The 16,342-nt window shown below is 39.8% G+C and overlaps 1 protein-coding gene across 3 annotated transcripts in view; it reads right to left on the bottom strand.

Annotated features, from left to right (window-relative positions):
* Positions 1-16,342, bottom strand: part of VAMP4 (vesicle associated membrane protein 4) — a 52,019-nt gene that overhangs the window by 18,988 nt on the left and 16,689 nt on the right. For 2 of the 3 annotated variants that reach the window (XM_047840502.1, XM_047840500.1), the window contains 2 exons: positions 8,689-8,808; positions 1,699-1,745 (listed from right to left, as the gene is read on the bottom strand). In XM_047840502.1, the coding sequence (XP_047696458.1) occupies positions 1,699-1,745; positions 8,689-8,754 (113 nt within the window). In that variant the 5' untranslated portion in view covers positions 8,755-8,808. Of the gene's footprint in view, positions 1-1,698; positions 1,746-8,688; positions 8,809-11,778; positions 11,970-16,342 lie in introns of those variants that run through there. The other variant, XM_047840501.1, reaches the window with a different exon arrangement.

The following is a 16,342-nucleotide window of genomic DNA, read 5'->3' on the forward strand; positions in this document are numbered from 1 at the left end:
TAAAATGTTTTTATGAGGGGAAAAGCCTCTACAAAAATCTTACAAAATTATAACAAAGAGGGAGGCAAATTTTTGGGGGGGAGGGGGCACATCTGCCTACACCAATCTCTAGAGAAAACTCCTGCCACATATGTCCTCCTTCCTGCCTTTGCAAATACAACTTAGGCCTATATGATGACAGCCCTTTCTAATTATAACTGTAGATGACTGATCAGGTCAATTAACTGACAAAGTATCAAGGCAATTCAATGGGAAAAGGATAATCTTTCCGTCAGCTGGATGGATAGCCATATGCCAAAAAAAATAAAAGAATAAAAAAATAATAATTATCCTTCACCCTTACCTCAACCATACATAAAAATTTACTTGAAACAAATTATAGAGCTAAATGTGAAAGCCAAAACTAGAAAATCCCTAGAAGAAAACATAGGAGGGGATGCCTGGGTGGCTCAGTCAGTTAAGCATCCGACTCTTGGTTTTGGCTCAGGTCTCAATCTCATGGCTGGTGGGATCAAGCCCTGCACTGGACTCTGTGCTGACAGCACGAAGCCTGCTTCGGATTCTCTCTCTCCTTCTCTCTTTGTCCCTCCCATTTTCATGCATACTCTCTCTCTCAAAACAAACTTTTAAAAAATTAAAATAAAGAAGAAGAAAACATAGGAGAAAATCTTAGTAAACGTGGGTTTGGCAAAGATCTCTTAAATAAGCAAAAAAAATAAAAGAAAAATGTAATAAATTGATTTCATCAAAATCAACACTTTGATCTTCAAAAGATACTGTCATGAAAATGAAAAGATTAAGTCACCAGATGAAAAGTAAATGTCTATAAAACACATCTGACAAAGAACTTGTATCCCGAATACATAAACAACTACATAAAAAGACAAATTTAGACCTGGACAAAAGACTTTAACATGTACTTAATCCAAGATATGGGGATGACAAATACACAAAAAAGAGGTCCAACATAACTTGTCATTAGGGAAATGCAAATTGAAACGATAGTGAGATACCACTACACATCTGCAAGAATGACTAAAATTTAAAAACTGACCATATATAGTACTGACGAGGATTTAGAGCAACTAGAACTCTTATATGATGCTGGTGGGAATATAAAATGGTGCATCACTTTGGAAAACAGCTGTAAATATATACCGGCCACTCGACTAACTCCTAAGTATTTTCCCAAGAGAACTGAAAGCATCAATCCACACAAAAACTTGCACATAGACGTTTACAGTAGCTTTATTCACAATAGCTAAAACATATAAACACCACAAATATCCATCAATAAGTGAATGGATGAATGAACTACAGTATATTCACACAATAGAATATTTCTCAGAAATAAACTATCGATACATGGGATAGCATGGATAAATCTCAAAATAATTATGCAAAGGGAATGATACCAGGAAAAAAAAAAGGCATACTGTGGGATACCATTTAAAAAATTCTAGAAAACACAAACTACGGTGATAGAAAGTAGACCAGTGGTTGCCTGGGGATTGGGAGAGTGATAGATTACAAAGGGTATGAGGAAATTTCAGAGGTGACGGTCACGTTCATTACTTGATTTTGGTGATAATTTCACAGGCGTATAGTACATGCACCAAAACTCATATTATATACTCTATATGCATTTTACTGGATGTTAATTATACTCCAATAAAGCTATTTAAAAAAAAAACTTACAGAAAAAAGTCTTCTTCTTCATCTGAATCATCTTCCAAAAGATTTCTCTGTCAAAAAAAGAGGGGGAAAAAAACAGACGTGAGTTTTCAGATTCAGACGTCTTGCAAACTGTCAGGGAGGAGTAATGAAAGGAGTTCTATTCTGGTGAAATTTCTTAACTCTAAGCTTCCAGACAGAGGGAAGAGTGGTTACATGTGCTTTATCGTAAGCTGAAAGAACCACATTTGCCAACTTTCCGAAGAAAATGCTTACAATACCAGAATCCTATCACTGACAACACGGTAGAAAGGTCACTGAAACCAGCAGGGAACTGAGGAACTGTAGGCAGTCAGGAAGACATTAAGTCCCGTCTCCTTCCCCGCCTTCCAGTCTCTCTCCACTGGCAGAACCTAATAGGAAGCCACGCGGCAAAGGAGAAGTGCAGTTGCTGAGTCCAACTCTAGCATCAGACAGAAGGGTATAGAGGACAGGTTTGGAGCTGAGACACAAGGGTTTAAGAATCGGCACAGTCCACCTACTGCCTTCACAGTTCACAAATAACCTTCGACACATATGTGAACTTCCAAACAAAAACCACTTTATACTTTTACTCTATAAGATGCAACTATTTTCCTTAAAATGAAGATGATCTCACCCTCTCCCCAAAAGGGGAAGATATAAAGTTCCAAAAGGAGCCTAATGAAGAGCAGCAACCAGACTTTCCCGCATGGAAGAACTTCAATAGTACACAGCTTCTACACAGAATAACAGCTCCCCAAGACAGAAACCGGAAACCGTGACTGTTTCCTCACATGCTAAGAGGGCCTCTGCAGGTGCGACTGAGTTACAGGTCTTGAGGTGGGAAGATCAATAAGGATTATTCATGTGGGCCCAACATAATCCCAAGAGTTCTTAAAAGAGGGAGGCAGAAGTGCCAGAGAGAGAGGGAGGGAGAGAGAGGAAAGAGGGACAGACGAGTGGGGAGAGAGACGGAATAGAAGATGTTATACTGCTGGCTTTAAATTTTTTTTTTTTTCAACGTTTATTTATTTTTGGGACAGAGAGAGACAGAGCATGAACGGGGGAGGGGCAGAGAGAGAGGGAGACACAGAATCGGAAACAGGCTCCAGGCTCCGAGCCATCAGCCCAGAGCCCGACGCGGGGCTCGAACTCCCGGACCGCGAGATCGTGACCTGGCTGAAGTCGGACGCTACTGCTGGCTTTAAAGACAGTGGAGGGAGCATGAGCCAAAGATGATGGGAAGCTTCTAGAAGCTGGCAAAAAGAAGGAAACAGACCCTCCCTTACAGCTTCCAGAAGGAACACAGCCTGGCCAGAGCCTTGATTTTAGCCCAGGAAGACCCACTTTCGACTTCTGATCACCAGAACTAGAAGATAATAGATTTGTGTTGTTTTGAGTTTGTGGTAATTTGTTACAACAGCAACAGGAAACAAATACACCACCTATTGCCTTTTCTGAGAAAATTACTCAAGGAATTGCACCAGCCCAAACAACAACAAAACCCAATTAAATCAGAGCAAAGATTCTAAGACAGAGGTCAATAAAATCAATGAACCTAATAAAATGTGTGGTCAGTTTTGAATACATACGGTAATGTGATTGTGAACTACTTATAGCTACTGAAAAAGAAAAGGTACAATATAAGGAGAAACTTTAAAAGAGCCCCAAACCATTCTAACAAAACCTAGAAGCTGGGAGAAGAGTGAAGCAAGTAAGTAACATAACAGTCACATCTGCTGGGGAGACAAGTGGAGGCAGGGAAAGTGGGCCAGAATGAGGAAGTAAAACAATGGAAGGGACGTGGTGTTTGGTATGTTGACACAGAAAACAGATTTAAACATCACTGTTAAAATATGAAGTTAATAACAAAAAAGAGAGAGATACAAAGGGAGAAAGGAAGGATACTTTTAAACTGTCTAGTGATACTGACGCCGAGGAGATGAGGAAAAACAATCAATCTGCCAAAGAAGTCAGGGAAAAGAGGAAAAATATATGAAATATAATGATCTATGCATAATGATATATAACATATCACAGAGAGAAAAAATGAAAATAGGATGTATTCAATTTTTTTTAATAAATATGTCTGAGCATCTTCTATGTGTCAGGCACTGTTCTAGGTATCAAGACAGCTTTGAACAAGACAAAGTCTGAGCTCTCACAGAAAAATATTCGATGGTAACAAATGCTATGCAGAGGGGCGCCTGGGTGGCTCAATCGGTTAAGTGTCTGACTTCAGCTCAGGTCACGATCTCACGGTTCATGGGTTCGAGCCCCACATCAGACTCTGTGCAGACAGTTCAGAGCCTGGAGCCTGCTTCAGATTCTGTGTCTCCCCCTCTCTGCCTCTACCCTGCTCATACTCTGTCTCTCTAAATGTAAAATAAATGTTTAAAAAAAAAAAACAACTACGCAGAGAACTGAAACAGAGATAGGATAGAAAGTGACAGGGTGACTAAATGAGATTAGGTTGTCATGGAAAATCACTCTCAAGAAGTGAAACTTAAGCAGAGATCCAAATGATAACAAAGGGCCAACCAAAGATCAGGGGGAAGGGCATTCACCGGCATCAGAGGGACTGGCTAGCACAGAAAAAGCCCAAATACGTTAGCTGTTGTAACAAATGTGAATGGTATGAATGCTCCCGTGGGGGATAAGCTTAGGAATTCCCTGGGCCTACACCAATGGGTTAAGGAGGCACAAAGAAACACAAAGTCATAAAATGCTCACACCTGAGTTTGGATAACCAGCTTGGCACTCCAAGAATAGGGAGGTGCAAAGGCTCCCCAAAATAGGGAGGGGTGCTGAACCCCCAAAAATACATAGAGAGAGGCAAAGGCCTGAAATAGAATCAGCGCAAAGGTGCCCAATACATAGGAATAACAAGATTAGATATTCAAGGTGAAAGCACCCCAAGTTTAGTACTACAGCAGAAAGCTGCTTTCATAGAACAGGGCCAGGGCAGGTAAATTGGTGAATTGGACTTTGGACCACTGCACTGCAGGCAAAGCAGCCCAAGGTGACTTATTAACCCTGAGGTTATTCCCCCTACCTGTCTCATCTCCTAGGCTGGCAAAGATAAACAGGCACAGCGCCTCCTGTCTGCTGTTAACAACCATCTACCCATCTGCCCGGCACCTGGAATTTATTTTGTATTGAGCCAAACCCCAAACACTGTGTATCCTCAAAATCCCCCTTTCCCCCTCACATCCACAAGTTAATGTTCCTAGTTTCTTTGTCTCTTTATACACACCCATCACGTTTGCAAGCCTTCTGATCTGAATAAATATGGGGCAAGGACCCTTATTCGGGGCTCTTGCCTTTTTCCCGGACATTAGCCATCTCTCGTTTTAATCCTGCGTTCGCTCTTTTGCTAGACAAAAGAGAACTTTAGACTTAGAGTCTACGACATGCTCCTATTAAAAAAAAAGAACTACATGTGATTGGAGTTCAAAAATTCCAGCCAATATCTGTTTACAAAAAATTCACCTAAAACAAATTATCAAATAAAGGAAGAAAAGAAGAGGTGGGAAAAAATATATCAGCAAATTTTAACAAAAAGAATGTTAGAGTTAGCAATATTAATACAAAGATGAATTTAGGACAAAAGCATTAAACAATCAAATTTAAGATTTTATAATGATAAAATGCATAGTCCACCAAAAAGATTTAACAGCAATGAATGTTTATATATAACAACATAGTTGCAAAAGATATAAAGCAAAAGCTGCTCAAATTATAAAGAAAGAAATGGATACATTCAAAATCATAGGGAAGATTTAACATACCCTTCAGAGATAGAGAAACTAAGATGACAAACAATAATCTAGAACTTTATATTTAGCAAATTTTAATTTCAAATATCCAAGAAATAGATGTGCCACAAAAGAATTTTAATAAATTCCAAAAACTAGAAATTACATAGGTCACATTCTCCAGGCATAATGCAGTGCAAATTAAAACAGGTAACAAAAGGGGCACCTGAGTGGCTCAGTCGATCAAGTGTCCGACTCTTGATCTAGGCTCAGGTCATGATCTCACAGTTCGTGTGTTTGAACACAGAGCCTGCTTGGAATTCTCTTTCCCTCTCTATCTACCTCACTCATGCGCTCTCTCTCTCTCTCAAAAATAAGTAAATAAACTTAAAAAAAAGTAACAATAAAACTTTAAAACACTCTTCTAATTAACACATTAAAATGTAATGGAAATTTAACAGACTATTTAGAAATAAGTGACACTAGAGAAAAAAATCTGTAGGTTATGGGTCATAGCAGCACTTAAAGGAAAATGCATTTATTTACGAAATCACAAAAACCGAATATATATGAAATAAGTATTTAACTCTTAAGATGGTTGAATTATTCCTAAGCAACACACAACTCCAGAAGTTTAAGAGAAAAAGATTAATGGATAACATAAAAATGTTAAACATGAAAAACTATCATAAACAAAGTTAACTGGCAAGTAACAGATTGGGCAAAAAAAATCTGCAACATACTTTCAGAAAAGGTCTGACATCTGTATTATATCAAGAGCTCTGAGGAAACAATAAGAAAAAGACGGCAAGGGAGAAAAATAGTCAATGGAGAGAGATAGGCAATTCCAGACAGAAGAAGAAATGGCCAATGATCACACGAAAAGATGTTCAAAGTCAGTAACAGTCAGGGAGATGCATTAATAAATTCCTCCAACAAATATTTCTTGAATGCTATTCGAGCTAGTAAGTTTAACAGTCACTATATTTATGAAACAGTTTATGTGCCTTAAAAGATAATGACACTAATGATAAGATATATTTATTATAGTTGTACTGTAAGAAACACACATGAAAATCAATGTCTTTACACCCATTCATTGAACAAACACAAGGGCTAGTGAGACACTATCAAAAAAAGAGAACAGGACACAATGAGATAACGCTTTACACCCACTAGGCAGATAATAATAGCAAGTGTTAGGAGGAAAAATTGGTGGTGAGGAGAAACTGGTTGGTAGAAGAAATGCAGAGAAATTGGAATCCACATATACTGCTGGTAGGAATGTAAAAATTGTGCAGCCACCCTGGAAAACAATTGGGCAATCTTCAAAAGGGTGAATAGAGAGTTACTATAATACCCAACAATTCCACTCCTAGGTATTCACGCAAGAGAACTGAAAACATGTTCACACAAAAACCTGTACATGAATGTTTATAACACTGCTATTCTTAACAGTCAAATAGCCAAGAGTCAAAAGCAGTATGCAAGAAGTCCTTAATATTAAAAAAAAAAACCCAAATGTCCGTCAAGTGATGAACAGATGTGATATATCCATATAACGGAATATTATTCAGCTATAAAAAGGAATGGCATACTGATCTATGCTACAATATGGATGAACTTCAAAAACATTATGATTTAAGTCCAAAATGCCAATTACAAAAGACAACATATTGCATGATTCCATTTATATAAAATGTCCAGAGTAGACAAATCTATAGATTGGTGGTTGCAAGGTTGAGGGGATGAAGAGATGGGGGATGACTGCTAAAAGGTACAGGGTTTCTTTCTGGAATAATGAAAATGTCCTAAAATTGACTGCAGTGATAGTTGCATAATTCTGCAAATATACTAAAAACCATTGAGTTGTATACACTTTAAAAGAGTGAACTGTATGGCATATGAATTTTATCTCAATAAACCTGTTACTAAAAAAAGTGGAATGGGCAAGTGGAATAAAACTTTAAATAAAGTTTTAAAAAGTAATTTATAGATTATTAGAACCAGTTATCAAATTTCACCATCTGGTAACTATTCAAAAGGAGGTCTCTATTTAAACAGCCAATTTTGTTCAATTCTGATTCAATACCCTATTTTTACAATAAATCATAGTAGTAATCAACCAACAACAGTTACAGTTACAAGTCTCAGTGGTGGATTGAGACTGTATTTTATAATTTTAAGTCTATATATAAAGTTTATTTTACAAGCAATTAGTCTATTGGTGGATTATACCTCCTTCAAGTAAAAACTACAGAAAGTTAGGATAAAGGGAAGACACATTTCCTGTATTATACTAAAAGACACTTTTAAATTGTAAGATGTTGGGCAGAGTGAATAATAGGAGGTTCAGAGCTTGTACAAAAAAGGAACGTGTAAAATGAAGTCAAGTAGACTATAAGCTCTATATGGGCCCTCCAGTCTTTAGCACAATAGCAGGTGGTCAATAAATGAATCAGTAAATGAAGGAATAGCAATGAGATAGGAAGTGAGCAAGGGCTTTAGGTTGCTGGATAAAAAAGAATGCCACTAATTCCTTCCATAATAAATACTTGGTGAGTGCTTATTCTAAAAGTAACCTATCTACAACATTTATATCAAATGCTGTCTTCCAAAATTCAGATTTATACACATCTGCATAGAATGTTCTGGGATAAATAGGAAAATTGAACATTATATAAAAGCTACTCTGGACTCCGAGGACAGTTACAGAACAAGAATTCCTTATCTGCAATTTCAAAAATCTAAAAAGTTCTGAAAACCAAGAGGTTTTGTAAGTTTAGAGCCAAAACTCATTTGGAGGAAAACCTGGCGTGAACTGATGTTAGCTTTACTTACTAATCAGACATTTCTCTGAGAAATACTAACATACTTGGAGGTGCTGCTCCAGACACTAAAAAGGCTGTTATATAATATGCACTTAACTACCTTACTAAAATCTTAAAAACTCTCAATTCCAACCAATTTTGGCCCAGAGTTCTGAATAAGATCCTGTGTATTTAACATTTTCTTTGAAAGACTAGAAAGAAGCAGTGAGCATAATCTGATCAATAATGGATGCAGGATTCAAATGAATCACCAATCTAAGGAACATATACTTTTAAATATTTACTATGAAGAAAAAAATATAAAGTAGAATACAGCTATAAAATTTAGATTTTTCTAAAACAATTTACAAAAGGAATGAAAGCATATTTTTAATCTGTTTAAAAACTGAAGATTCTGAACTTACCCTTTCACTTTTCACAGAACCAGTGACATCATCGTCATTTAGGTGGCGCTTGAACTTGGGAGGCATATTTTTTACTCAAGAGGTACTTCTCTGTTTCCCAGCAGAACAAGTATTCGCCACCTTAAGGGAAAATGCATGTCATTATATTTGAGACTTGAGGGTGAAAGCTAAAGTACTTAAATAGTGTTCAAAGCCTTGTATGGTGGAGCCTCCTTGACTTCTCTGACTTCAACCACTGCCTTCCCACTTGCTTCATTCCGGGTGATGCTGTCCTCCATGCCAGGCCTTGATACATAAAAAAGTTAAAAACTGTGAGAAAATGGATGTAACTTGTAACTTGTGAAAGAGAACATGTGGGAAATCAGTGATTTTTTTTTTTTTTTCAATATTTATTTTGAGAGAGATGGAGCACATGCGCGAGCAGGGAAGGGAGAGAGAGAGAGGGAATCCCAAGCTCCTTGCTGTCAGTGCAGAGCCCAATTCGGGGCCTGATCTCAGGCACCGAGAGATCATGACCTGAGCCGAAATTAAGACTCGGAAGCTAAAACGACTTCTGAACTACCCAGGTGCCCCTAGTGAAAGTTTTTATAAAACTAAAGAGCAGATTGCCTAGGAGTGGGGGAAATTTGGAGAAAATGAGGCATTAAATGCTTTAAGAGTTTAACCTGGAAGTAGAAGACAGAACACTCCTAGTTCTCTAATTTTTAGTTAGTTGATTAAACCATGATTCCGTTTCAAGTGTGAAATAGTGATTTCTAGGCTTCTGCATGGAGTTGGCACGGTCAATCAGATAATTCATGCAAAAACATTCTGTAAATTATAACACCCTATTCTAAAGCACAGCACTAGGCTCTAAGAAAAGGGATGTGTATTAAATACTGGGTTAAACAGAGCCAGGATGCTGTTTTGAAGGGTTTTTTTGGTTGTTGTTATTGGTTTCCTTTGGTTTTGGTTTTATTTCTTTTTTTCCTACAGAAAGTTTCACAGCTTTTCATATGCTAATATGCATTGTGGCTTTCCAAGAAAATGCTTGAGTATGCAGCTTATTCAAAATTTCTGGAGAAAAAGCTGACATGCAAACATGAGTTTTCAGTTTCTTGGATTAGAAGATGGATAAAAAATGAGAATAGCTACTAGCTAAAGTACTGAATCTTTTACTATGTGGTATGCACTGTGCTCAGTGACTTACATGTATTTTCTTTTAGTCTATATGATACTCCTTTAAAGTAGGCACTAAGAAGCTAAAAGAGAATTTAATTTAGGAAAAGTAACTAATATTCCCTCTACCGACTGAAACAGCAGACACATAGACCCAAATTAACCAATGGCTATGCATGATCACTTTTAATATTTATTCAATTAGCTGCCTATCAAGTTACAGTTCTGTTCTAGAAAGACCACTTCCCTATAAACAACCCAGCAGCCCTCTTTCCCCTTCCATAAGAAATCACCTCTAAGATCTTTAATTAGGCATCAGTTTGCTAGTTAACATATACAAGCCCAGAGTCCAGTTTCATAAACCAAATAAAATATTTTAAGGTAGTGTCCTATCAAAACAAATTGATACACTTTTCTTTGATAAGAAATGCTTCTAAATCAGAAACCTAATCACTTGTAACAAAAATCAAATTCTTGCTACCTAAGTAACAGTTCTAGAGTTCATCCCACAATATTTCTGTCATGTACATCTGGCCCATTTTATTCCTCATACTTTGATTTCAGAATAATTCATTCACACAGAAATATTACAGACTCCAGGAAAAAAACAGGAAGCAAGTTTTCTGAGCTTTTAATTATACCTGTATGTTATTTATATTTTAAACCCAACAAAGGTGCTTCTTTAATATCCCCCAAACAGGCAGACTTACATCTTTATGAAATATACAGTAAAGCTACAAGTTTAATGATGAGCAAACACCATAATCAGGTCCTATAATCTAAGGACCAGCCTCACGGAGACAAGAAAAGTGTCTGACAACAGAAAAGCCATCAGCAAAGCATCAGGCAAGATTAACTATGCAACTGATGATTTGTGTCAAATAACTAGTAGAAATAAAGAATGCTCAGAAATCAGGCATATATTTCTACCTACACTTTCCCCTGCAAACATTACACATGAATTCAGGGATTTGTGTCTGGGTAAATACGTAAATAAGAGAGCTTTCATCATGCATTTCATAGAGAGTGGAACAGCAATACACAATTCACTCTAAAAATGTCACATCACCATATGCTTATGTCATGACCATACGTTTACAATTTCGTGTATATATATTTTTTAAGAGGCAGTAGTTTTCTATTCAATGTCTTTACATGTAATACACTTCTAACTTGTTTAGTAAACGTTGGCCTCTTTTTTGCTTTAGGCACAGAACAAAAACCCCTATGTATTTCATTTCACACAAAGCTTGAATCTGGGCAGAGGTTTCCCTTTTCCCCGCCTCCATTCCCTTCTGACTCCTCTTCCTTATCTCCATCAACAGTCTTGACTGGTGCAGTTTCACGGAAATATGTGACTTGGACACAGCTTGGAGATGTTACTCACGAAAACTATCAAACTAATGATTCACGTCACCTGGACGTTATAAAACACAGCAGCGTTGGCGCTCTTTCTCCCTTGACTTTAAATAATGAAACAAATCCATCCCCTCCAGCAAGTAGCTCGGTTCCCCGACCCCCCCCCCCCCCCCAATTGTCGCACCAGGCCTCGTCCTCCGACATCTGCTCCTAACTCTGGTCCTTTCTACCCCAAGATACCCACTCACATTCCAGGGTGCCTCCCACTCTTCTCAAACCCTCCCCACGCCCTCCACTGTTCCATCTGCCAGAGCACCCTTCAATTGCCATTCTTCTCCCCCTCTCCCCCCCCACCCCTCCCGCACACCCCCGTCCAGGTCGTCCTCCTCCACAACACCTGGCCCGAATCCAGCCTTTCCCCAGTCGGGGGTCCCTCCCCGACCCCCCCCCCGCCCGCCCCAGGCGGGTCTCGCCGCCCTACGCGGACGTTGGGACGCGGCGGAACAGGGGCGTCGTCTCCGTTTCCTTCCTCCTCACATCAGCCCCTCCCGTCGAGAGGGCCGGCGCCAGTACCTGAGTCTCCCGGGGAGCTCCGGGCAGCTCTCCGGGGCCGACAGCGCTGGGAGGGCGGGGGAAGGAGTGGGAAGCGCAGAAAGAAAACGGGGAGGGGTAGACAGTGGGCGCGGACTCGGCGTCGGCCCCTCCGCCGCAGCTGCGCCCCCGCTCATCGAGCCGATCGGCGCTCCGCGGCCTGGCGCCGGACGAGGGGGCGGGCCCAGGCGGCGGAGATGGTCGAAGGAATCGAGTGAGTGGAGCGCCTCCAGGGGAGGCGGAGGAAGCTGGGAGAAGTCCCTCAGGGCGCGCGCTGTACAAGCCCGGGACGGGTGGAAGAGGCTTTTAGGTGATGCTTTAAGCGCAGCCCATCACCCTTGGCTAAAGAAACCGAGTAGAAAACAAGGAGGATGGTTCGCAGCCCCGGAACTACTTCGGATTGTCTGGGCCTTTCCGGAAGCTCTAAGTGACCCCTTGTTTATCGATGCAGTTAGACTAGCAGGGAGCTATTGAGGGTTGCGAATCCCACCTCATTTTAGACGTTAGGAATCTCTGGTCTAGATTTACTGGCGGCTGCAAGCTAGTTTAGGTAGATTTGGGAGGAGGACTCAGTGCTCTTTCCCCTGTATTCTTTTTAACCTAAAATAACTAGGTCCAGACACCGGAGCCTTCGGGTTTGTTAGGAAATCACCCTTGTATGGCCTGTCCACTGTTCTTTTCACCCTCCCCCTTCACCCCCTCAGTATCATATTTAAATTTGCAAGCCTGAATTAGGTGGGCATAGTAATCCAAAACCATTCTAGAATATGCTTTTACGGTCCCTTGTTTCACTTAGCCATTCCTCCCAAACACGCCGCTGCTGGACTGTTTTACTCATTCCCCCCACCCCGATCATTTGTGCATTACGCATCTTTTTCACGTAATACGTGTGGGTCCCTTGTTGATACAGCGTTGCAGGCATTTTTCAGTTAAAACGTACCTAAGTGGAAGATGCCCTGGCTGGGATGACTCTGATTATCTAAAGTTCAATCACCTGGAAAACTTTAAAAACTACAATGCCCAAACACTACTTTGAGATTCTGATTCAATCATCCCGGGATGCTGAGAAACAGCCGTGGGTTGTCAGTTGAAGTTTCTGAAAACCTGGCGTTAGACTCGCTGTGAGTTTACTACTCAGACCCAGGCTGACTTGGACAGACACCACCCACCTAGAAGGAAAGCTTCTTACAGTTTCTCTGCTTAGGCATAATGGTGACACTACCCTAGACCCCACAGATGACCCAAAAGTTATTTCCTTCTTCCACAGGTGATTTTACGTCTGTAAATCTGCTTGTTATGGGGTGTCTCCCTCCTTTGGTGCCTTAGCCAGTTAGAGTCTGAGGCACTTACAGCATCAGCCTTTCTTACTTACACAACTTAAGAGTGTGATTGAGCTGTAGGAGCACCTCACTGCGTAACTTGTATAACTAATTCTTTTTGTTTTAACCATAATTCTTTAGTTCTGCCAACCATTTTGGTAAGATTGCTGAGGGGAGGGGTAATGCCAGTCCCACCCCTTAATCACCTGAACAAAGTCCCTTTGACTCTCCCCTATATTTTGGAAAGGGTAGAAAATGTCACTTTACAGTTACTATGAATCAGATATACCAGTAAGCCTGAAAGGATATAAACAGCACTGGATATAAGGTCAGAACAGGGTTCCAGGCTCACCAATTTGAATTATTTGGTTATTTTTACCCTATTTTCTCTTTCTTGAGCTTCAATTAATTATTCAGATGTTCATCTTCCAATTTTCTTATAATTTCTCTTTCATCTGATATATTTATTTTGTTGAAGTAGGCTTCCCACCCAGCGGAGCACAAAGCGGCCTGAACTCATGACCCTCAGATCAAGACCAGAGCCCAATTCAAGAGTGGAAGGCCTGACTGAGCCACCCAGGTGCCCCTGAGCATCTGATTGATTCTTAAACTTTCTATTATTCCTCCTGTTTTTAGCTCACATCATGCTCAGAGTTACCTAGCACTTCTAATTCCCGAGCCTTATTTATGCAGGGTTTAGCCGTGTAAATCAGGTTGCTTCGTGGCCTGCTTAGGATTCTTGTTTCTTAAGTCTGCTAAAGTAATTGTCACTGATTCATCTACTTTGCAGGTTTCAATATTTTGTTGTTGTTGTCTCTGTTCCCATAAGGCAGAAAAAAAAAGTACAAAACAATTCTAAGCATGTGAACAACTGTTCAACATCAGCCAAAATGTAAATCAAATACCATTTTTCATCTATCACTGACCGGGAAGGAAGGAATTTAGCAGCAGATCTTCAATACATTCTCTCCCCTTATAGAGGAATACCCCTAGAAAAGCAAGCAAGCATGTAATTCTTAGAAATATGGAATAACAGACCTCCTGACAAACAAATTAATAGTATTTGCTAGTAAGGAGAGTTGATATCTATGGAATTCCTTCAGTAAGATATTCCTGGGCTGGGACTGTTTATGGTAAACACCCCCAAAATCTGTGGATTTGAGGTGCATGACTGGAAAATATCATGTAATTTATGTAACTCAGCATGTAATGGAGATGTTCCAAAACTGAGTTGGTTGCTTCTGCGTGAGGTGACTACATACCTTATTTAGAAACCATATCTATGATCTTAGGCAGAGATGCACCCAATGCAGGAAAAAAGGACCTGGGAAACAGCACTGAGTCCTGAACCTCTCCCTATTTTGTGCCTCTTGGTCAGTGGTATCTTTGAAATTAGTAGAGTTTAAAATGGTAAGATCTCTGATTTCTGAGTCTAACTTGAAAATTTGATCCTTTTGCTAGCTCAATGGCAAAGATTAAAAAGTTTGACAACACAGTGATGGAGATGTGTACACGCGGTATTGTGGTGTGGGAGGTGGGAAGAACAAGCTTTCTTCAACACTTGGTGGAAGTATAAATTGGTACAAATTTTTTTAAGTTCAGGGTGGTAAAACACGTCAAAAATTATATTAAGTTCCTTTTGACCTAACAATTCTATTTCTAAAATTTATCCCACTGATATACTTCCCCAAGTTGTATAAAGGCATTTTCTAAGAATATTCTTCAAAGGATTTTTGCAACAAGCATGGAAAAAAAAAGAAGCTTTAACTGTCCAGCAATAGGAAATAAGTTTGGAATATCCATTTAAGGTAACAGTATATAGTGATTAAACTGAAGTAGATATACATGCACTCACTTAGAATATCTCTATGTGGTTTTTAAAATATTTTATTTATTTATTTATTTATTTATTGATTGATTGATTGATTGATTGATTGAGACAGGGAGAGAGAACGCGTGAGCATGAGTGGGGGAGGAGCAGAGAGAAAGGGAGAGAGAGGATCCAAAGCAGGCTCGGCATTATTGTGAGATCATGACCTGAGCCAAAATCAAGAGTTAGACGCTTAACCAACTGAGCCGTGCAGATGCCTCTCTGTATGTTACCGTAAAGTGAGAAAAGGTGCAGAACAGTACATGGACTCTGCTTCCATTTGAGCATCACATACAAAAAAACCCAGAAGGGCTGAGAATCTGGCATGGAATTTGGCATGAATTGCGTCCTCCCGAACCCCTCCCAATTCATACGCTGAAGCCCTAACCCACAATGTGACTGTATGTAGAAACTGGGCCTTAGGTAGATAATAAGGTTTAAATGACGTTGGTCACAAGGGTGACGCCCTAATCTGACAGGGCTGGTGTCCATGTGTGTGTGGGCATGGAGATGAGGCCATGTGAGGCCACATTGAGAAAGTGGCTTGCAAGCCAGATGAAAAGGTCAGGAAGAGAGGTCTCACCAGAAACCAATCCTGATGGCACCGTGATTTTGGACGTTTAGCCTCTAGAAAATTTCTGTTGTTTAAGCCATCTGGTCTGTGGTATTTTGTTATAACAACCTCAACGGACTAACACAGAAAGGAAACCTTTTCTCATTGTGTGGTATTTTGTACCATTTGTATACTACAGGAGAGATTCTCTTTCCCACTGAAATTGAGACCAGATGTTCATTGGTTAATTTAAAAAGTCAGGAGGCACCTGGGTGGCTCAGTCGGTTAAGTATCCAACTTCGGTTCAGGTCATGATCTCATGATTGGTGGGTTTGAGGCCCACAGGCAGAGCCTGCTTGGGATCCTCTCTCTCTGCTGCCCCACCACTCACTTGCTCTCTCAAAAATAAACAAACATTTAAAAAAGTCAGTTAAAGTGGTAAGGATTTAAAAAAGCAGATATACTTTAATCTTTTTATTTTGACTCAAAGGTATCATCATACATTTACTCACTAATCTTTGAAATAGGGCCAAGACCTTGTATCTGAAAATGAATCTGTTGGTTGGAGTGCCCCAGTGTCTTTATTATAAATTGCACTGCTTAAATTGTTTATAATTCCCAGAGCATGGGAATCCTCGGCTTCAACTATTATCTCTATGAAGAAGAATCCAAGGAAGAATGTATTTAAGGGAAAGGGCACTTAGGAGAAGGTAGGCATTAGAGATAGGGAGAGCAGTCCATGAGAAGCGGTTGGAGCAGCAGACATGACAAGACAGGGCAGTGTAAAAGAAAAAGGAAGGGTTA

This window comes from Prionailurus viverrinus, chromosome F1 (genome assembly GCF_022837055.1).
Source record: "Prionailurus viverrinus isolate Anna chromosome F1, UM_Priviv_1.0, whole genome shotgun sequence".
NCBI classification, from domain to species: domain Eukaryota; kingdom Metazoa; phylum Chordata; class Mammalia; order Carnivora; family Felidae; genus Prionailurus; species Prionailurus viverrinus.